The sequence below is a fragment of the Macaca mulatta genome, chromosome 8 (genome assembly GCF_049350105.2).
Source record: "Macaca mulatta isolate MMU2019108-1 chromosome 8, T2T-MMU8v2.0, whole genome shotgun sequence".
In the NCBI taxonomy this organism is placed as follows: domain Eukaryota; kingdom Metazoa; phylum Chordata; class Mammalia; order Primates; family Cercopithecidae; genus Macaca; species Macaca mulatta.
The window spans coordinates 154,355,457-154,376,997 of NC_133413.1; the positions used below are offsets into that span (position 1 = coordinate 154,355,457).

At 57.9% G+C, this 21,541-nt stretch overlaps 2 protein-coding genes and 1 non-coding gene across 8 annotated transcripts; 2 read left to right on the top strand and 1 right to left on the bottom strand.

Moving 5' to 3' along the window:
- Nucleotides 1–313: 313 nt before the first annotated feature.
- PARP10 (poly(ADP-ribose) polymerase family member 10) lies at nucleotides 314–12,235 on the bottom strand. Of its 5 annotated transcripts, XM_015146183.3 has the most exons (13): nucleotides 11,802–12,235; nucleotides 9,336–9,433; nucleotides 7,922–7,999; nucleotides 7,619–7,797; nucleotides 7,285–7,539; nucleotides 6,977–7,213; nucleotides 6,109–6,893; nucleotides 5,778–5,999; nucleotides 5,576–5,672; nucleotides 4,745–5,380; nucleotides 4,511–4,644; nucleotides 1,033–1,207; nucleotides 314–956 (listed from the first exon to the last, which is right to left on the bottom strand). In XM_015146183.3, exons 4-13 carry the CDS (start codon nucleotides 7,788–7,790, stop codon nucleotides 610–612), a joined length of 3,060 nt encoding a protein of 1,019 aa, XP_015001669.2. In that variant the 5' UTR covers nucleotides 7,791–7,797; nucleotides 7,922–7,999; nucleotides 9,336–9,433; nucleotides 11,802–12,235; the 3' UTR covers nucleotides 314–609. The 5 variants fall into 5 exon arrangements, with proteins under 5 accessions (XP_015001669.2, XP_077800530.1, XP_077800531.1 ...); XM_077944404.1 differs by lacking the exons at nucleotides 9,336–9,433; nucleotides 11,802–12,235 and having other exon boundaries at nucleotides 7,922–8,005; XM_077944405.1 differs by lacking the exons at nucleotides 9,336–9,433; nucleotides 11,802–12,235 and having other exon boundaries at nucleotides 7,890–8,005.
- A 107-nt stretch (nucleotides 12,236–12,342) lies between these two features.
- On the top strand, nucleotides 12,343–15,710 carry GRINA (glutamate ionotropic receptor NMDA type subunit associated protein 1). Of its 2 annotated transcripts, none has more exons than XM_077944555.1 (7): nucleotides 12,343–12,622; nucleotides 13,513–13,915; nucleotides 14,005–14,117; nucleotides 14,191–14,391; nucleotides 14,550–14,678; nucleotides 14,770–14,913; nucleotides 14,997–15,710. In XM_077944555.1, exons 2-7 carry the CDS (start codon nucleotides 13,537–13,539, stop codon nucleotides 15,144–15,146), a joined length of 1,116 nt encoding a protein of 371 aa, XP_077800681.1. In that variant the 5' UTR covers nucleotides 12,343–12,622; nucleotides 13,513–13,536; the 3' UTR covers nucleotides 15,147–15,710. The 2 variants fall into 2 exon arrangements, with proteins under 2 accessions (XP_077800681.1, XP_028708996.1); XM_028853163.2 differs by having other exon boundaries at nucleotides 12,343–12,498.
- Nucleotides 14,118–14,190, top strand: MIR1230 (microRNA mir-1230). The gene has a single exon (NR_032305.1). It is a non-coding gene; the product is annotated as a microRNA mir-1230 (primary transcript).
- Nucleotides 15,711–21,541: the final 5,831 nt, after the last annotated feature.

Here is a 21,541-nt window from a genome sequence, read left to right on the forward strand (position 1 = left end):
CGTGTCTGCGCGGCGCGCCCGTGTCTGCGCGAGATCACGGGAGCGGCGGGGCCGGTGCCCGCGCGGGACGACTCGGCCAGGGCAGCGGGGAGACTCGGCCAGGGCGCGGCGCACACCTGAGTCCCGGGTGCACGGGGCGGGCCGGTCGGCAAGGAGACGCTGTCTGCGCCAGCGTGCGCGACACAGGAACGCAGTGCGCTGGCCCCGGTGCGCTCCGGGCCCCGCCCCGCACCCCGACGCCTCCTCGGGAGCTGCAGACCCCGCCCCTGGGCCGCGGAGGTCCCCAGTCCCCAAACAGAGGTCGCAGTCGGAGTTCCCGGGGCCCTTCCGCTTGGGTTCACGTTCACGTTTATTCAAACAACAGAGCCGATTCAGGCGAGGTCTGGGCGCGGCGGGCGGGCGGCGTCGCCTCCTGGGCTCTGCTGACCCCTGGTGGTGGGGTCGGCCCAGGCGGGGACCCAGCCCAGCCCCCCTCGGCCGCTGCTGACCCCCAACTCCACACCGCCTTCTGGATTCCGCAGCTCAGGCGGCCACAGTTGGGGGCGGGGGCATCAGGCTGTGCGGAGCCAGGAGCCTGGGAAGCAGGAGGCCAGAAGGTGGCCCCTTCGGTTAAGTGTCTGGGGAGTGGCCCCGGAGCCCAGAGGGGTCGTCGGGGGAAGCCTGGGGCATGTGCTCGCAGGTGATGAGGTGGGTGGGCAGCGCCTGGGTGTCGTGGAAGATGACGAAGATGCTGGGCTGGCAGATGCAGTCCACCGCGCTGTCGTAGCGCAGGAGCACGTGGCCTGGGCCCCGCAGAGGGGGCGCCCGCAGACCGCGGCGGCCCTGCCCGTAGTCGCCGGTCAGCACTCGTGCCACGAACACCGCCTTGTGGCCATCGGCGTTGGGGGGCGAGTAGCGGTCCTGCACCGACAGGGAGGCGCGCTTGGCGAAATACACGCCCTTCCCGTAGACCGTGGCTGCAGGGCGGGACAGGGCAAGGTCAGGGTGGTCAGGGTGCGCAGAGCCCCCGCGCCTGCCGGGCTCAGGCCTCACCGTTGCGGCCGCAGAAGCTGCGGTTGAAGCCGTGGGCGCAGATGTCAGGCACTGCCGGCGCTGTCGTGCCATGGTACAGCACCTGCTCCACCGGGCGCCGCTCGCATCGCTGCAGCAGGCGCTCCCGGTACAGCTCATACTGCTGCTGCAGCAGCGGGTGCGACACCCGCTCTACCTGCGGGGGGATGGCCCAGGCCAGGATTAAACACCCTTCCTCCGCCCTGGGGCCCACCCAGGGCAGAACTGAGCCCGGCAACCAGGAGCCCTCTGTTGGAGGGTTTGAGGGAGCCCTTGCAGCCTCCATCATGCTCTGTCCAGCAGCAGACAGTAGCACCTCCATGAGACAAGTGACTTCAGAGGGCCTCTGGGGAGACTGACCCCTCCAGGGGAGTCTGATGCCCCCCTCCCCCCTCCCGTGGAGGTCTACAGGTGGGCAAACCCCACCCACTCACACCGAGGCCTCTGCAGAGAAGAGCTGAGCCACGGCCCTATGCTGCCTGCAGGACCTGACTCCAGCACCGGGAGCTGCCCACAGACCTCTCAGTGCTGAAAGACCCAGATGGGAGAGAAGGCCTCAGGTGACCAACCCGACAGTCAGCCCTGGGAAACACTTTTAAAGAAATTCTAAATAGTTTTTTCACAGGGTTGCAAAAGAACACTATGTCCATTAAACAAGACTAGCTGCCATGAAAAGGAACTAGTCTGAAAACCAGAGTGCTCCTACGTTCAGAAAGGGACGCTGAGCTCACTCCAGCGGGGTGAGCCAAATGAGGAAGTGGTTCAAACTAAAGCCCCAGCTAGTGTTCTAGATGGAGTTCAGGAACTGACGCAGGGTGCGGAGCTAAGGGAAGAGAAAGGAACTCCGAGGGAGCAGGTGAAGGGGCATGAGCTCCACTGGCCGGAGCTCCAGTGCACACAGGGAAGATGGCTTCCCTGAGCTAAAGGAACATCTTCAGATACACAAGATCTGTGAAATGCCCAGAAGGACAGTGAGGAAAGACACACCCCTGCCAGGGGCACCCACCTGCCAGGAAACCTCAACCCTCAGAGTGAAAGAAAACCCTGCAAGTTCACACACACACACCCCGAGCTCAATATGCAAATGGGAAGAAATCTCGCCTTCTCACATTGGGTCTCTCACTGCAGACACCAGATGCTAAGAAACCACGGGGGGATATTTTTTAACTTTCCAAGAAAAATATTTTTTAAGAAGGAAAAAAAACAGCAATGTCTTCAAATATCTGAGGCAAAACATATTTTGAACCTGAGCACTATATTCCGCCAAACTATTAATGAAGAATGAGGACAAATAAGGGCATATTAGGACACACGAGAACATGGAAGTTTATACCAACATCAAATTACAGTTGCAAAATACCTCCAATTGTAAAGGGCAACGTAAATTTAAAAGTCGGCCAGGCGCAGTGGCTCATGCCTGTAATCGCAGCACTTTGGGAGGCCAAGGCAGGTGGATCACTTGAGGTCAGGAGTTTGAGACCAGCCTGACCAACATGGCAAAACCCCGTCTCGGCCGGGTGCAATGGCTCACGCCTGTAATCCCAGCACTTTGGGATGCCAAGGTGGGCAGATCACGAGGTCACGAGATCCAGATCATCCTGGCTAACACAGTGAAACCCCGTCTCTACTAAAAATACAAAAAATAAGCCAGGTGTAGTGGCGGGCGCCTGTAGTCCCAGCTACTCAGGAGGCTGAGGCAGGAGAATGGCATGAACCCGGGAGGCAGAACTTGCAGTGAGCTGAGATCGTGCCACTGTACTCCAGCCTGGGCGACAGAGTGAGACTCCATCTCAAAAAAAAAAAAAACAAAAAAGCAAAACCCATCTCTACTAAAAATACAAAAAGTAGCTGGGTGTGGTGGTGTGTGCCTATAATCCCAGCTGCCTGGAAGGCTGAGGCAGAATCACTTGAACTCAGGAGGCGGAGGTTGCAGTTAGCCGAGATTGTACCACTGCACACTAGCCTGGGCAACAGAGAGAGACACTGTCTTAAAGAAAATCATATATATTTATAAATGTGTATGTTTATCTATATAAATGTATATGTTTATATATATGTTCACATATACATAAATTTAAAAGTCAAATATGTTTGCCATCCACTCAAGGAGATACTCCCACTAAACAAAAGAATCTGTGCCAAAATGTGACAAGTGGGGACTGAGTAACCCAGTGGTCAAGCATGACCCAGAAAAAATAAAGTCAAAAAAACAACGGCCATTAGCCTTGAATTCTAGAATACCTTTTTCACAGAACACAGTTTTAATAACTAGGATTTCATTTCTCTTTCTATGGCTCAATGGTAAATATTTTTTCATTATTATAGTACGTCTACCAACCTATGGTCCAAGCATGGAGGCTTTGTGATAGTTACAGAAACCTTTACTACATAATAAAAATAATGTAACTGACCAAATTGAGATGGAAGGTGAGGAAGGAGGCAAAAGAGAGAGAAGCGAGGCCCATTCTCCTCCATCTTACCTTCTTGCAGGAAGGCAAGAAACAATCTCTAAAGCTGTCAAGTGAAAAAAAATATTCAAGTGTACCAGTTAAAGTCATAAAGGTGCTCACCGGAAGAACCAAGTACATATAATTAACAAAACCACCAGGATATGAGCTCAGTGCGTCTGGGTGGTGGTGATGCTGGTGGTGGTGAGTGGTGAAGGTGTGTTGGTGAAGCTGACAGTGATAGTGGTGATGCTAATGGTGGTGATGGTGACGATGGTGGCCATGGTGGTGGTGATGGTGGTGGTGATGGTGATGGTGATGGTGATGGTGATGGTGATGACAGTGAGTGGTGAGGGTCATGGTGATGGTGATTATGGTGATGGTAGTGAGGGTCATGGCGATGTTGTGATGGTGTTGGTGTTGGTGGTGTTGGTGGTGATGGTGGTGGTCAGGTCTGAGGACAACCAGAGGTTCTTTCTGCATTTCTGACCAGCTCCTGGTGGAGGGTGATGCTGCTGGCCTCACGCACAACTTTGAACATCAAGAGTTGAGAGTGCCCCACGCAGTGTTATCAGCACAGTGACCCCAGCACAGTGACCGCAGCGAGCCTGGGCCTTTCTGTGGAGGCAGAAGAGCACCCGAACAGCACAAGGGATGCATTTGTGAAACGAATAATCCTCACAATAGCCACAAGAGGGCGTCACCGCCCATGCTCCAAATAAGGAAACTGAGGCCTGGCAGTGGTCCCATAGTCCCTGGTGACCCAGTCATGAGCGGCAGAGTGGGGACCCTCATTCAGGCCTATCAGATCCCAAGACCCCCACTCTGTTCCCTCCTGTTTCCCTACCCACTTTGGGAACGCCCTCTGGGCAGAGAACAGGGCTGGGAGCCTGTCAGCTCCTGGTCAGCTGACCTTGATGTAGGCAAGAGGGACAGGCCACAGACTTGGCAAGGTGCTGATGGTGCAAGAGCCCAGGACGCCATGGGGCCAGAGAGACAGGGCATGGACTCACGCGAACGATGCGGATGCTGCTGTGGGCAGCGTCCAGGGTGTCGTAGAAGGCCTGCACCACCTCTCGGAATTCCCCGGTGCTCTCTGCCAGATGCTCCAGCTTGTTCCAGGGCCCCTTCAGCGTCTGCTCCGCCACTGATGCGTGGGGAAAAGGGGAGGTCAGAGCCATGCCTGGGGCACTAGCCCCTGCTAACCAGCCCACCCCACCATCCCTCAGTCCAGGATGTAGACTCACAGGTAGGGCCTGAAGCTGCCAAGGGAAAGGCCAAACTCTGATCCCAGGGGCCAGCCAGAAGTGCCACCAAGTGGCGGGCAGCACGGGCAGGATGGGCCCCGAAGCCACGGATGATGGTGCAGTCACCGCGCAGGGCAACATTCACACCGTGGCACCGCTCCAGGCGGGCACGCAGCTCTGCAGGCAGTGTGCGGCGCCAGGGCCCCACTGTCTCCTCCCGGAGGTGGACCTCCAAGGCAGCCCTGAGTGCCCGGTCCAGCTCCTCCACATCCTGCTCAAAGGCCGAGTGCACCACCAGCTGGGCCTTCCCATCAGTCCCTGCATCTGGAGGCTCTTCTGCCTCCAACGGGGGCTGCTCCAGCAGGGAGAGGGCTAGGGCTTGGCGCAGGGCAGCAGACTCCTCCTGCTCAGCCGCCTGACCCTGAGGCTCCAGCGACCGGTGGAGGGCCACCTGCAGAGCGGCCTCCTCCTCCAGCCGCCTGGGTGCCAGGATCACAGGCTCCTCCTCCTCATGCCCTGGGGTCGCCTCCTCCTCTGGCTGCTCCTGAGGCCCTTCCTCCTCCAGCTCCAGAGGCAGCCAGTCCTCCCCGTCTAGGTCTAGGCCCTCCAGGGTGGCCAGCAGTTCTCGGACCTCCTCTGGAGGCAGGGAGAGGCCACTGGGTCAGGGGCTGGGCCCAGGAGGAGTTGGAATGGGTGAAAGATGGGAAGCAAGTTTTTGGGTACACGGTGGGCCTAAGATGGGTCAGTAGACAGATGGGAGGACAGAGCAGGGCAGGGGGTGGGGTCAAGTGAGGGCCACAGGATGTGCTGAGGGCTCCCAGGGAGTCCTACCTAGGCTCACGTCCTCCTGGTCACTACTTGTACTGTCTGGGGGCCACAGGGTGTGGGCATCACCAGGGAGCACTGGGAGGGCCTCGGTAGGGTCCACCTGTAGGGAGAGGACGTCAGGACCACTAGCCTCTGGGCAAGGGCAGAGGAGGTCTGGGGCAGAGGCGTGAGAAAGCGGAGGGCAGGGGTGGGACTCCATCTCTACCTCTTCAAGGCCTGTGTCCAAGGTGGCTGTGGCCAGGCGCTCTGTCCCAAAGACACACTGGAACTGAGCCTCCAGCCCCTGGAGAAGGCGCTGCCCTTCTGGGCCCAGGAGAAACCTGGCGCTGCCCGGGTGCTCCAGGCGCAACACATGGCAGCTAATGCTGCCCAGCAGGCTCCGCAGAAACTCCTCGGCTGCCTGGCAGGAAGTCTGGCCTCCACAGAGCTGCAGGGCCATGGCAGAGGCGGAGTTTGCAGGTTTAGAGCACAGAAGAGGTATTCTGAGTCAGTAGGAGGAGGGGGCCGAAGGTGAGGAGTCCTGAGGGGCCACTCACCCGAAAGCCAGTCACATCCGGTCCTTCAAGTGGGAAGAGAGCGACGTCTCCCAGGCCCGCAAGAAGGTCCTCATGATAGATCTGCAGGAAGCGCATCGCCCCTGGCTCCATCAGCAGCACCATCTCCGCCAGGCCCTCCTGCCCCGCCAGCTTCACGTGTCCTGGGCTCACAGGCCCGGCCTTCTCCAGACACCCCATGGCGATCTCCATGGGACCCACCAGCCCTTCTTGCCCTGGTGAGTCCATGGCAATTTCCACCAGGCCCTCCTGCCCTAGCAACCCCTTAGAGATCTCCACTGGGCCTGTAGACCCCACAGGCCCCACGCTCATGGGCCCCTCCTGTTCCTGCAACCCCACAGGCCTCAGGCTTACCAGCCCCTCATGTTCGAGAGACCCCATGGGCATTGAGCCGACTGGCTCTGCCTGTCCCAGAGACCCCATGGGACCAGTCCTCAGAGAGGCCTCTGACTGCCCTGATTCCTCGCCAGAGCCTGTCGTCATAGTCCCTGTACCTTGCACCATGGGACCAGTCCTCAGAGAGGACCCTAACTGCCCTGGTTCCTCGTCAGAGCCCATTGTCACAGTCCCTGCACCCTGCAGAGCCGTCACCAGCCCTCCAGTCCTCAGGATAGCATGCTTGGTAGCCCTAGGCCCCAGGGTGGATGGGTGGTCCCCTCCACTGGTGTTCTCAGCCAGCTCCTCAGGCTCCAGGACGTCGTAGTGGGGGACAAGGCTCAGCTCTGAGCCCTGCAGCTGGTGCTCCTGCTGCAACACTCGTTCTGCCACTTGGAGGAAGGGAAAGGACAGAAAACCTGTCAGATTTCTCCAGGAGAGGGAGGGTCAGCTGGGTCTGCCCAGCCCCACTCACCTTGCCACTGCTGGAAGGAGGCAACAGTGCCCAGGGGCCCCGGCAGGCATCGCAGGTCCTCCAGGGGCCCCCCACCACTGCGGCGCTCATTCTCCAGGTACAGCTCCAGCAGCAGCAGGTCCACAGAGGCGCCGTCCCCCACCACACGCACTGCTCGGGCCTGGGGCACCCGGGCCAGGGACACCGAGGACCCCTCCAGGCCCAGATTCTGGGCCTGCTCCTCCAGGACACGCACATCTGTGGGGAAAGTGCAGGTCAGCTCAGGGAAGCTCCCCTAGCCAGCCCCTCAACCCCAACCCGCCTCTCACCTGCCTCTGAAAGGGGCTTGGGCAACTGGACCAGAGCCCGGTCCGGCCGGGGGCTGGCCAAGGCACAGCAGGGCTGTACTGGGAGCCCCGAGGCACGCAGCAGGGCCTGGACATGCTGCTCCAGACGCTGGGGTGCGGTGCCAGGGGACAGTCCTTGGAGCAGCAGGCGTGCAGGGGCTCGTGGTGGAGCTGGCCGCAGGCTCAGCTGGGCACCATGTAGTTCGTGATCTGCCTGGGCCAAGACCCTCTCGGCGTCTGTGGGCAGTGGCAGGGCAGGACGTCAGGCATCAGAACGTCAAGGCACCCAGGCTGCCCCTTCAGCCAGTCCTCTCACCTGCAGGCTCTCTGAAGGTGAGGATGCCCCCGCAGCCCAGTCTCTGCCAGCTCAACACAGGCCCCCCTCCAGAGCGTCGGCGGTTTTCAAAGTAGAGTGTGAGCAGCTCGTCGGGCACGGCAGGAGGCAGTCCACGGACCTCCACTGCCACCCCTGCCTCTGCCTCCGCCATTGCAACCCTGGGATGGGGCATCGGGTGGGTAGGGAAACAGCCCACTCCACCCCTCCTACCCCTCCCCAGGCCCCTCCGAGGGGTGCCCCCAATACTCACCCGTTATGGGTGGCCCCACACACGGTACTTACACTCCCTGCTGCCGCTCAGCAGCCTCAGGTCATGAGCTCAGCCAGGACTCCTGCGCCTGCCCCTCAGCAAGCCTAACTCTGCAGGGAGCAGGAAAACAAAAGTGAAACTGAAAGACGGAAGGAGGGAGGGAGCAGCTGGGCCCCGGGCGCTGAGGCCTGGTTACTGGGGCTCAGAAGCTTCCTCTCCTGCTGCAGCCTCAACCCCCAGATGACCAGGAGGTGTTGGCCAGGCTGGACCCCTCAGGACACTCCAGCCAGCCCAGTCCAGTCCACTGGCCCCATCTGGCCCACTCCAGCCCCTGGCTGGCAGGGTAGACAGGAGTGTCCTCTGGTGGCCCTCCACTCCCCTGGCCTCCATGGTCCGAAAATGGCCAATCACCTTCCCCACTAAACCCACCAAGGGGCCTGAGTCACTGCCCCTCACTCAGGATCTCCAAGCCTCTGTGTCCATGACACCCTCTGCATGACAAGTGCTGGGTCTTCAGGTCCGCCCCTGGCCAAGGCTGGCCTTCAATGCCTCCAGCAACCTTCTCAACCCTGCTCCTGGACCCTCACACCTGCCAGCTGCTGAGCATAGGCAGCTCCCCACCCTTGGTCTCCAAGAGCGTGCATTGCAGCACAGCCTTCCTCCCGCCTTGGGTCCTGCCCGCCCATTCCTGCAGCTTTCTGTCCTGCCTGCACCTCCCCATCTCACACCATCATTGGCATCGTCACAAATAACCCCAGAAGGTGACAGGGTGATGGCCTCACTGCATTCTTTGCTGCCACTAATCCTCACCACAGAAAGGGAAACAGAGGTGCAGACAGGCCCACAGCAGCACCAGGCCTCAAACCTGGGCAGTGCCTTCAGAATCCACAATCCCACTCGCCACAAATCCCCGACATCACCCAAGCTCCATTTGTTTCCAGTCTTTCAAAGAGCTGTGGCTACTACTGCTCTCCGTCTCCTACTTCCCACTCACCCCTCAGCCCACCAAAACCCAGCCCCACCCCTGCTGCTCCTCCCTCCAGGGAGCTGAGGACCCTGGCCAGCCTTCGCTCCCAGCCCTGCACATGCCGCCCCTCTGCTGCCCCGACCCTGGTCCCAGCCTCCAGAATCTCTCGCTAGGTAGCTAAGCTCACCTCTTAACTAGTCTCTGTCTGCCTGCCACTCCCATGGTGGGTCCTCAACAGAGGGGTCAGGGTGGGCCTTGTAAAGTGACACCAGCAGCTGCTACATAGCTCTGAGCATCAGCAACAGTAAAAACCAAAGTGCTGGGGGCCGGGCGCAGTGGCTCACGCCTATAATCCCAGCACTTTGGGAGGCTGAAGCAGCTGCATCACGAGGTCAGGAGTTTGAGATCAGCCTGGCCAACAAAGTAAAACCCTGTCTCTACTAAAAATGAAAACATTAGCCAGGCATGGTTGCAGGTACCTGTAATCTCAGCTACTTGGGAGGCTGAATCAGGAGAATCGCTTGAACCTGGGAGGCAGAGGTTGCAGTGAGCTGAGATCATGACATTGCACTCCAACCTAGGTGATAGAGTGAGACTCTGTCTAAAACAAAACAAAACAAAACAAAAACTCCAAAGTCCTTTTGAGGACCTGCCCAGCTGACCAGACCTCAGTCCCTTCTCTGGCCCCATGCCCCCTGCACACCCTGATGCTCAGAGGGCTCCAGGTTCTCAGCTCTTCCTGCAGAGCTACAGGCCACTCCTGCCTCAGTGGCCTGGGACTGGCCCTTTCCTCTACTTGGCCTTCCCCACAAACCCCCATGGCCACCCCTCTGGCATGATCTCCCTTACTCTGCCTTTTTTTTTTTCCGAGACGGAGTTTCACCCTTTCACCCAGGCTGGAGTGAAGTGGCGTGATCTCGGCTCACAGCAACCTCCACCCACTGGGTTCAAGTGATTCTCCTGCCTCAGCCTCCTGAGTAGCTGGGAAAACAAATGTGTGCCACCATGCCCGGCTAATTTTTGTATTTTTAGTAGAGATGGGGTTTCACCATGTTGACCAGGCTGCTCTCGAACTCCTGACCTCAGGTGGTCCATCCACCTTGGCCTCCCAAAGTGCTAGGATTACAGGCACAAGCCACTGTGCCCAGCCCCTTACTCTGTTTTTAAGGCAGATTTAACATAAATCTAAAGACACTTAGGGACTCTGCCTACACGACCCCTCCTGAAGCCCTTTACTCAACTTTGTACTCAGCATTTTACTTTATTTATTTAATTTTTAAAAATTTATTTATTTTTGGCCAGGCGTAGTGGATCACGCCTATAATCCTAGCACTTTGGGAGGCCGAGGCAGGCGGATCACGAGGTCAGGATATCAAGACCATTCTGGCTAACGCGGTGAAACCCCGTCTCTACTAAAAATACAAAAAATTACCCGGGCGTGGTGGTGGACGCCTGCAGTCCCAGCTACTTGGGAGGCTGAGGCAGGAGAATGGCATGAACCCGGGAGGCGGAGTTTGCAGTGAGCCGAGATCAAGCCACTGTACTCCAGCCTAGGTGACAGAGCAAGACTCCGTCTCAAAATTAAAAAAAAAAGTGTTTATTTTCTTTGAGACGGGATCTCCCTCTGTGTCCAGGCTGGAGTGCAATGGTGTGATCTCAGCTCACTGAAACTCTGCCTCCCTGGTTCAAGGGATTCTCCTGCCTCAGCCTCCCAAGTAGCCAGGATTACAGGCACACAACACCATGCCCAGCTAATTTTTGTATTTTTAGTAGAGACAGGGTTTCACCCTATTGGGCAGACTGGTCTCGAATTCCTGACCTCAGATGATCCACCTGCCTCAGCCTCCCAAAGTGTTGGGATTACCGGCGTGCGCTACCATACCCGGCTATTATTTATTTATTTATTTATTCATTTATTTATTTTTTGAGACAGAGTCACACTCTGTCACGCAGGCTGGAGTGCAGTAGCACGATCTCAGCTCACTGTAACCTCTGCCACCCAGGTTCAAGCAATTCTTCTGCCTCAGCCTTCTCAGTAGCTGGGATTACAGGTGCACACCACCACACCCAGCTAATTTTTTTTTTTTTTTTGTATTTTTAGTAGAGACAGGGGTTCACTGGGTTAGCCAGGATGATCTGGATCTCCTGACCTTGTGATCCGCCCGCCTCAGCCTCCCACGGTGCTGGGATCACAGACGTGAGCCCCCGCGCCCGGCCGGCATTTTATTTTTCTTAAAGGTCTCTCAAATTTTGTGAGCTTCTGCTTCTACAAAGGTAAATCCATCCCTGCTTTTCCCACGTTTCCTCTAATGGAACTCATCACAGGTTACCCATTATGCCGACCCTGGCTGCAGAGGGCACAGGCACCACTCACACCACAAGCAGACTGGTACAGTTTCAGGAATTCCTGTGGACTGGTTGCTCAGCTGGGGGTAACTTGAAACCAGCCCTGGTGGAGTAATAACACCATGGGCACGTGCAAAAAAATGCACCCCAGGCTTCCCCTCACTAGGTCTGGTTGCTAAACATTGCACCAGTGCACCATAGGTGCAGGACTCAGAGCGGTCTGGGAGCGGCCAGCCCTCCAAGGGCAGAAGGGCAGGTGGGGTCTGGGCCCTGGGTGGGAAGGCTGGCAGCAGGATGCACCCTGCCTGTGCCAGTCACTGTTCCCCCAAAAGGACTTGGGAGCCAAGCAGGGAGGCGGCCTGGCCTCCAGTCCTGTTGTATCCTCAAGCCTCAGCCCCTCGCAGCTTGTGAGGACGTCAGGCAGACAAGTGAGCCTTCAGGGTCTCTAGTGGGAAAATAAGACATCGTATTTGCTAGTACAACAGGGTGACTGTAATCAAAAATAATTTAATTGTACATTTTAAAACAACTCCAAGAGTATAACCGGATTGTTTGTAACACGAAGGACAAATGCTTGAGCTGATGGATACCCCATTTACCTTGATGTGATTATTATGCATGCCTATATCAAAACGTCCCTTGTGGCCCATAAACATACACCTATGTATCCACAAGAATTAAAAAAAAAAAAAAAAAGGTCTCTAGTAGCAGGCCTGGCCGAGTTTGGGCTGATAGAGAAAATGGGGCAATTAAACCATGAGGCCTCAATTTGGGAACTAAACGATTAGGCTTCTTGATTTGGGATAGACCTGGATGAAAAGAAGTGAACGTTGTGTTTTAAGGCAGAGAACGGATGGTCAGTCCCGGGCAGCTTCAGCAAATCCCGCATTTAGGAATAAATTTCTTAACTACCGAACGGCCAGCCAAATTGGCCAGACCAGACTTCTGCCTCCAGGGGTCTTCAGCGCCCACCGCCCGACCCCAGCCCTCGGCAGGCAGTGAGGGGCGCGGGCCTCCAGCCAGAGCCAAAAGGAACAAGCACGGGGGCGCAGTGGGTGGGGTCCGCGGAAGCCCCGCCCGCCCTGCCCCGCCCCGCCCATCCCCGAGCTCGCCCGGCCCCGCCCCCTACCCCGCCCCGTCACAAGGCCCCGCTGCGTCTTCCCAGCCGCAGGCGCAGGCCCAGCCGAGCGGCCGCCGAGCGGGAGCGGGTGCGGGTGCGGGTGCTGGCGCACCGGCCATCACCGCGCGGCCGCGCAGCGGACACCGTGCTCACCGGCCTGCGGCGCCCCGCCACCGGTGAGTCCCCGGCCAGAGCCCAGGAGCGCGTCCGACCCGCTGCGCCGTGCGGCCGGCCGCCCCCGCCCCCGCCCCCGCCCCCGCCCCCACGCGGGTCCTGCGCATCCGAGCGTGGCCGCCTCGGGTCGGTCAGTTGGCCCCGCCGGGGCACGCGGCTGCTCCCGGCCAGAGGTGGCGGCGGTGGTGGGGGCGGGGAGCCGCGGCGGCCTGGAGCCGGAGGGAGGGGGCGGCGCGCTGCGGCGACTGCTGGACCCATGACCCTGTGCGCCCCCGGCCCGCGGAGGGCCCATCCGCCCTCGGTGTCAGTGCCACGGCCGCAGCCCCTACCCGCCTCGCCCCACGCCCGCTTTGTTCCCCGCACGCTCCGTGGTCGCTTCCATCCCCCACACACCCCCGCACCCCGCTGTTCCCGGCGTATCCCACTGGCAGGCACCGGCAGCCGATCGAGGCCTGATCCCCCCACCCGGAGCCCGGGGCCGTTGGGCCCTGTTGTTGGCTTCGGGGGGGTGGGGGGGCTCGGGCCCTTGTTGGTCACAGATGGCCCGGGGATTTCCTAGGATAGAAATAGCCGCCGGCTCCGGCCCCTTAAAGCTGCTTAAGGGGCGGGATGCGGAGGGGAGGGTCCGGGCACACCCCACACGTCCCCGACCAGACCCCAGCCCCCACGCGCTGAGCTCCCACCCGGGAGACGCCGGCAGCGGTGCAGGCCTGCGGTTGCTTGTGATAAACAACCAAGCCCCAAATCCCGAGGCTGGCGGTTGTCCCCTCGCCCGGCCCCTCCCCCACCCTAAAGGCGGCCTAGAGTCCTGGGAAGGCCCCACGGCGCCGGTCCGGTCAGGTTCCCACGCGCTTCTCCAGGCCCAGGCTCTGGGGCTCCGCACAGCCCGTGGCAAAGGTCACGGTCTTCCCTTTCTTCCCCCTGGGTTCCGAGAAGCAGGTGGAGTTGCGCAGGGCTGGGTCCTGACACTGTCGCGCAAGCCAACTGTTCCACTGTTTTTTGTTTGCCTGCTCTAGGGGCGGACCGCCGAACCCGAGGCCATGTCCCATGAAAAGAGTTTTTTGGTGTCTGGGGACAACTATCCTCCCCCCAACCCTGGATATCCAGGGGGGCCCCAGCCACCCATGCCCCCCTATGCTCAGCCTCCCTACCCTGGGGCCCCTTACCCGCAGCCCCCTTTCCAGCCCTCACCCTACGGTCAGCCAGGGTACCCCCATGGCCCCAGCCCCTACCCCCAAGGGGGCTACCCACAGGGCCCCTACCCCCAAGGGGCCTACCCACAGGGCCCCTACCCACAAGAGGGCTACCCACAGGGCCCCTACCCCCAAGGGGGCTACCCCCAGGGGCCATATCCCCAGAGCCCCTTTCCCCCCAACCCCTATGGACAGCCACAGGCCTTCCCAGGACAAGACCCTGACTGTGAGTCTCAGGAAGGGAGGGGTGGGGTGGCGGGGAGGGCAGGGGGAGGTGCTCGTGAGTGGCGCTGACCCAGCCTGTCTGCTCCTCAGCACCCCAGCATGGAAACTACCAGGAGGAGGGTCCCCCATCCTACTATGACAACCAGGACTTCCCTGCCACCGACTGGGATGACAAGAGCATCCGACAGGCCTTCATCCGCAAGGTGGGTGGGGGCATCTCGGAGGAGGTGGGGGGTGTGGCGCCCAGCGGATGACTCCGAGCGGCTCCTTTCCCAGGTGTTCCTGGTGCTGACCCTGCAGCTGTCGGTGACCCTGTCCACGGTGTCTGTGTTCACTTTTGTTGGGGAGGTGAAGGGCTTTGTCCGGGAGAACGTCTGGACCTACTATGTCTCCTATGCTGTCTTCTTCATCTCCCTCATCGTCCTCAGCTGTTGTGGGGACTTCCGGCGAAAGCACCCCTGGAACCTTGTTGCACTGGTAACCCCCAAACCTGAGCCTCTGGGCCCGGGTCTGGCCATGCAGTCCCACACGCCCACTCTTCCGGGCCTGGTCACCCTGGTTCTCCTTGTGCTCATGAGGCAGGGGCGGGCGGGGGTGGCACACACCCAAGGCCAGCGTGTGTCTCCCACCCACAGTCGGTCCTGACCGCCAGCCTGTCGTACATGGTGGGGATGATCGCCAGCTTCTACAACACCGAGGCAGTCATCATGGCCGTGGGCATCACCACAGCCGTCTGCTTCACGGTCGTCATCTTCTCCATGCAGGTGAGGGGCCTCCCATGGCTGGGCTGTGGCCGCAGGGGCCGAGCAGCTTTCCCAGGCCCAGCCCCATGGCCCGTTCCTCCCCCGCCTGCAGACCCGCTACGACTTCACCTCGTGCATGGGTGTGCTCCTGGTGAGCATGGTGGTGCTCTTCATCTTCGCCATCCTCTGCATCTTCATCCGGAACCGCATCCTGGAGATTGTGTACGCCTCGCTGGGCGCTCTGCTCTTCACCTGCGTGAGTGAGGGGCGGCCTTGGCCAGGGGCAGGACGCTGGGCGGGCAGGCTTGTCCCTCAACACCACTGTGCTGTCACCTCCAGTTCCTGGCAGTGGACACCCAGCTGCTGTTGGGGAACAAGCAGCTGTCCCTGAGCCCGGAAGAGTACGTGTTTGCCGCGCTGAACCTGTACACAGACATCATCAACATCTTCCTGTACATCCTCACCATCATTGGCCGCGCCAAGGAGTAGCCCAGCTCCAGCTCTCTGTGCCCGCTCAGGTGGCATGGCTGGCCTGGACCCTGCCCCTGGCACGGCAGTGCCAGCTGTCCTTCCCCTCTCTCTTGTCCCCAGGCACAGCCTGGGGCAGAGGACGCCCCTCTCCAACCCTCCCATATGTACACTGCAGATACTTCTGTTTGGACCCCCTGTGGCCACAGCATGGCCCCTTTAGTCCTCCCGCCCCGCCAAGGGGCAACAAGGCCACGTTTCTGTGCCACCTCCTGTCTACTCATTGTTGCATGAGCCCTGTCTGCCAGCCCACCCCAGGGACTGGGGGCAGCACCAGGTCCCGGGGAGAGGGATTGAGCCAAGAGGTGAGGGTGCACGTCTTCCCTCCTGTCCCAGCTCCCCAGCCTGGCGTAGAGCACCCCTCCCCCCCACCCTGGAGTGCTGCCCTCTGGGGACATGCGGAGTGGGGTCTTATCCCTGTGCTGAGCCCTGAGGGCAGAGAGGACGGCATGTTTCAGGGGAGGGGGCAGCCTTCCTCTCAATCTGCTGTCAGTGAAATTCCAATAAATGGGATTTGCTCTCTGCCTTCCCTTGGTCACTCTTCTCCCTGCCACTTTCAACATGAAGTCGGGAGGGGCTCCAGGCCTTCCCTGCTGATGGGGACACAGGACCAGAAATGAAAGTGGAGGTTAACACAGTGCCAAGCCTCTGCCCACACGCAGCTACATAAGGTGTGTGTTGAGTTCCTAACTGATGGACAGAGACCCTGGGGTGCTCAGAGTGAGCTCAGCCTGTGCTGGGGTACCCTGATGGTAAGTGGGCTGGCTGTGTCTACCAGGTGCTCCCTGGAGATGGCACGGTATAGCCCTCTCACTCTTCTGTCGCCTGGGCCAGCGGCACAGGTCACTGGCCTGCCCCAGGGCAGCCTGCCATGCTCCTCGGGTGCTCCCTGGGCCTCCCCAGCTCTGTGCAGTCCATCTGTGTGGGCACCCTGATATTCTGCCCGGGCCTGCCTCACACAGAGGTCCCTGCCTCTCTCCAGCCTCCCCATGAGAAACGCAGGCCGGAGGTCCCGTCCAAAAGCTGGACAGAGACTGAGGGCTCAGCCATTTGGGCCCGTTGGCTTGCCCAGGCCCGGTCTTTTGGAGCCCTCAGCCCCAGCCTGTACTGCGTTTCCTGCCCTGTGACGCCTGCCACTCCTGCAGGGGATCCCTCCACTGCGTGGGACCTGGCTGCGTGTGAGCCGTGCTGAGCTCTCACACCCCGCGGCTCCAGGCCAAGAGGCAACTTTGGACTTGGACATTCCCACTGCAGCCTCGAGGCTCTCCATGCAGCGAGGCCTGAGGATCTCTCAAGGCCCCTGCCCACCACCCAGTCAGTCCCCTTAGCACCTCCATGTACGAAGCCGGCGCCACCCTGATATCAGTGGCCACCACAGCTGTGGGCTGCCCAGGGCTTGGCTCATCCTTCCTGAAACCTCCTCCTGCATTATCTCCAAGCCAGAGCAGGGCTGCCCCGCTTCCCTCGCCCTCCCAACTTCCCCTGCCTCACCTGGCCGCCTTGCCTGCCCCACCCTCCACCAGGACCCTAGCGGTGTGTTTCTGAAACATCTATCTCGTCCATTGCACTACCCGCCTCCTAAAACCCTCAGTGGTGCCCTCAGGATGAAGTCCACGCTCCTTAGCCTGGTACACGGCCCCTGCCATCTGTCCACTGGTGGCTCCAGCTGCCCTCCTGCTGTCCCCTTGCCTCTCAGCCCGGGGCCCTGACCCTGCACAACCTGAGTCATGAGTGTGCTCCCTGCTGCAGCCCCCTACAGCGTGGGGACACACGCTGCCTTCCCAGCCACGCGGCCACTTCCTGGAGTCCACATTGCCCTCTGCAGCAGCTAATCACATGCTGAACAGCAAGTGGGCCACACGGCTCCCCCTTCCCCCACTTCCCCTTCCAGCCGTTTCCTGAGCAGGTACAGTTCCTCCTCTAGGTGCCCGCCTGTGCTCCAGCATGCTGAGGAGGAGAAAGAACCCGCCTAGTTCTATATCCCAGATCCCTCAAGATTTTATACGAAAGAGTAGAAAAAAGTGTTTATGTGGCTAACAAGAACGTCAGTGCAGGGGCAGGGGGTGGTCTCAGGAATAACTGCCAAGTGAAATGTGGCAGGACAGTGTTTTCTTGAGGAGTTCGAGACAGACACAAACTCCGGGCTGAGAGGGAGAGGCTTTAGTGAGGGTCCCTGGGGAATGGGGCAGGGCTAGGGGTCCGGAGGATCTACAGCAAAGACCCCCACCACCAGAGAGAAGGGCAGGGCTGAACACAGGAGGGCTTGGGCCTATCCTGCAGGTGTAGGGCACTCGGGCAGGGGCCACAGCTGGGTTTGTGTTTAGGAAGATGAGTCTGGCAAGAGACTGTACAGGGGAAGCCATGGGGGCTGTGAACAGGTGACTGTACAGGGGAAGCCATGGGGGCTGTGAACAGGTGACTGTACAGGGGAAGCCATGGGGGCTGTGAACAGGTGACTGTACAGTGGAAGCCATGGGGGCTGTGAACAGGTGAAGTGGGCCACAAGATGCTGAGACATGCCAGAGGGGAGCTGGGAGCACAGATGCCTCCAGAAGCATCGGGAGGCACCAATTAAGCCAGGCTGGGCGCAGCCGAAGGCCATTGGGATGTGTCTGGCAACTGAGAGGTCTGCTATCTGCTGTGTCCCAGCCATGGAGTGAAATGAGGAGTCCAAGTACCTGGTGATGTGTCCGGGCAGATGAATCGGCAGGGGGTGCTCACATGGAGTCATGAGGCTGAATGCACCTGTAGTAACTGTGAGGCCACCACACTGATTCTTCAGGTAGAAAGACCAGTCGCTGACACCTGGGAGCTGATCTGGTCCTATCTTCTAGGCCTCAGTGTTGCTAGGAGCGACCTGGCGTTCACAGATAGAGGCCTCGGTGTTGCTAGGAGCGGCCTGGCACTCACAGATAGAGGCCTCAGTGTCTCCTGGTTAAAATTTCATAGAACAGCAACAGCAGACTACTCTGCCACCATGATGAATCAATACAAAAGCAGGACCCCTCTGTCATCACGTCTGAACACAGACAAAACATGGGCACTGTCCAAGCTGTAAAAAGGGCAAGCAGTGCCCTGTCCGGGACAGTCTGAGTGGCTGCTGCCTCTTCACGGCTGACAGCTCTGGCCTGGTTCTAGTCTGTCCTCCTTCCAAATACGATGCATTGAGACTCCCAATTGCAGAATGATGCCTGCTTCCTGACAGCACCAATCCAGAGCAGACTCCTGCTTCCCTAAACCCTCCCCCAGATTACTCAAGCCGAATCCTGTAAGAAGTCCTTTCCAGCACCCTCTTAACACGACGCCCCAGGGTGTGGACGCTCCCCCACGATGAGCAGCCACAGGCTTGTTCAAGCATGGGCCTGTCCCGGGGGATTCACAAGGAGCGCTGACACAGGTCACTGACTATATGAAAGTCAAAAAGAGACCTAAATAAAAGAATTTATTTTTCAATCAAAAAACAGTTATGTACATAAGCAAATATTAAACCCACACTTGATTTCAAGATTAAACAACACAGACATCTATGGAACAAAATGTTCAAGTCTCCACCCCATTCCCCACCCTGCAAAGCAACGCCGTCAGTCAACGGTGCCAGCTGAAACCCTGACAGACAGTCGGAGCCAGCTGTGGACCCCAGCTCAGGTGAAAACGGCATGGGAACCCCATTCCACTGCCTCTGGCTAACTGGGGCCACTGTTCGGCACCTCCGGATTGGAAGCACCTTCAGAACAGGGACTGTGCCCTGTGAGTTTTAACATCCAGCCTAGCACCTAGTCCAGGGCCTGGCACACCACAGGCGTCGAACATGAAAGGAAGGAATGACCTTTTCACAGCACGAATGCTCACTGCCCTCACCAGGCACAGAGGACGCCGTTCTCTGCTGGACCTTGGCGCAGCGTCAGCATCTGAGGAGTGCAGAGAGCAGCATTAAAGCCCAGGGAATGCAGGAGGCACATTTGGGGAAGCAGGTAGAAGAAGGAGAGGACTCATAGGAGAGTCGCAGGGGCTGAGGAGGCCAGTCGAGGCTGTAAGTAAAAAGCTCAAAAGTCTGAACTGTATTTTGTAGGCAGTGATCATCCTTGAAATGGTTTAAGTAGACGCAGGAAGATCAGTGAGGACTATGGTGATGGTGCAGGCAGGGAGACCCGGACTTAGGGGCAGTGGGAGCGGGGAGGGGAGGGACTCGTGGGGGACTTGGTCCCAGCCCTGTAGGCTCTCAAGGTGGCCCCTCCTCCGCCAGGGCCCAGATGCTGCTTACCAGGAAGCAGGATGGCTTGGCTCATGCTGGCACCAAGACACTCTACAAATGTCTCCCAAATGTCTGCTTTGTCTAAGGCTCGTAGGACACACTGGAGACTTTTCAGAATGCCCAAAATGCAAATACCACCCCCAACTTCTCAACTCCCATCTCTTCACTGGTGGAGAGTGCCTCTTCTCTCTGCGGGCCCTCCGCCCTCTGGACCCGCTTCACTCTGTCATCCACATCTCCGGCCCTGTCACTGCAATTTCCAAACCCGAGGTTCTCGTGCAACTCCTGCCTCCCACTCTGGCCAGCTTTTCACTGGTATCCACAGCTTCCTGGGAGGACTCGAGTACCAAGCTCAAAATCTTCCTCTCTACCCCAACTGCTATCATGACCCTTGGCCATTGCTGGTTCTATCTTCTGATCACCTCTCAACTTTATGCCCTTCTCTGAAGGCAAGGCCATGATCACCTCTATAGCAGCCCTTAATCTGTCCTCAGCACCACAAAGGGATCTTTTTCATGAACAATCAAATTATGCCATTGCCCTGTTTAAACTCCTTCACTTCTCTGAAGTTCTCTTCGGAGAACTTCCAGCCAAGATGGTGGACTGAACTGAGTCCCAAGAGTTGGGACCTGAGATCCCAACTCCCACTCTTTTTTTTTCCCAGCAGTAACTGAAGCAACCAACTCCCACTCTTTTTTTTTTTTTTTTGCATGAATGGTTTTTTTTTTTTTAATTATTATTATACTTTAAGTTCTAGGGTACATGTGGATAACGTGCAGGTTTGTTACATATGTATACTTGTGCCATGTTGCTGTGCTGCACCCATCAACTCATCAGCACCCATCAACTCGTCATTTACATCAGGTATAACTCCCAATGCAATCCCTCCTCCCTCCCCCCTCCCCATGATAGGCCCCGGTGTGTGATGTTCCCCTTCCCGAGTCCAAGTGACCTCATTGTTCAGTTTCCACCTATGAGTGAGAACATGCGGTGTTTGGTTTTCTGTTCTTGTGATAGTTTGCTACGAATGATGGTTTCCAGCTGCATCCATGTCCCTACAAAGGACACAAACTCATCGTTTTTTATGGCTGCATAGTATTCCATGGTGTATATGTGCCACATTTTCTTAATCCAGTCTGTCACTGATGGACATTTGGGTTGATTCTAAGTCTTTGCTATTGTGAATAGTGCCGCAATAAACATACGTGTGCGTGTGTCTTTCCAACTCCCACTCTTAACACATAAAATTTGCTACACAAAATTCTTTTTTTTTTTTTTCGTTTTTTTGAGACAGGGTCTTACTCTGTCACCCAGACTGGGACACAGATCATGGGCCACTGCACCTCAACCTCCCAGACTCAAGCAATCTTCCTACCTCAGTCCCCCAAGTAGCTGGGACTATATGTGCCCACCAGCATGCCTGGCTAATTTTATTTTTATTTTTGTAGAAACAGGGTCTCACTATATTGCCCAGGCTGCTCTCAAACTCCTGGGTTCAAGCGATCCTCCAACTTGGCCTCCCAAAGTGCTGGGATTACAGACATGAGCCACTACGCCCAGCCAAGACAAAATATTCTAAAACACTTAAATATACGTAGCTGAGCAGGAATGTAATAAGCAGATGTAAAGAGAGAGCCCTCGACTGTGAGGAAAGAGTTGCAGCTGTGTGATTCACAGCTGTTGCACTCAGGAGACAGGGATTCTCATTCAGGACCCACCCAGCGAAGGATCACTGGCGAGACCCCAGGCTCTCAGGTAGAAACCTAGAGGGCTTGGCCCAGGGGCAGATGTGAACCAGACAGAGCTTCAGCAAAACCACAACCCAGACTCCGCTCAGCTGTGCCTCTAATGGTCGAAGGTAGTCAGACAAGGCAAATGCTTTCTGGAAAAATGTATTATCCACGACCTCTGCAATTTTTTTATAGATAACACCTGTCATTCAGTTAAAAATTACTAGGCCTTTCAAAAAAAAAGGACCCTATGACTGAAAACCAATAGGAAAAATAAGACAACAGAAACAGACCTAGAGGCGACTCAAAAATTAAAGATAGCAAATAAGGACTTTAAATAAATATGGTGGATAAGAAAAATACACATGGAAATG

What these genes read in the sequence shown, in the direction of transcription:
- PARP10 (XM_015146183.3), bottom strand. Translation starts at nt 7,790, where the DNA reads ATGGCGGAGGCAGAGGCAGGGGTGGCAGTGGAGGTCCGTGGACTGCCT. An exon ending in TGGACACAGGCCTTGAAGAG is followed by an intron (nt 5,673 to 5,777) that starts GTAGAGATGGAG and finishes CTCTCCCTACAG; the next exon opens with GTGGACCCTACCGAGGCCCT. An exon ending in GCAGCATCCGCATCGTTCGC is followed by an intron (nt 1,208 to 4,510) that starts GTGAGTCCATGC and finishes ATCCCCCCGCAG; the next exon opens with GTAGAGCGGGTGTCGCACCC.
- GRINA (XM_077944555.1), top strand. Translation starts at nt 13,537, where the DNA reads ATGTCCCATGAAAAGAGTTTTTTGGTGTCTGGGGACAACTATCCTCCC. An exon ending in CCCAGGACAAGACCCTGACT is followed by an intron (nt 13,916 to 14,004) that starts GTGAGTCTCAGG and finishes TCTGCTCCTCAG; the next exon opens with CACCCCAGCATGGAAACTAC. An exon ending in GACAGGCCTTCATCCGCAAG is followed by an intron (nt 14,118 to 14,190) that starts GTGGGTGGGGGC and finishes CTCCTTTCCCAG; the next exon opens with GTGTTCCTGGTGCTGACCCT.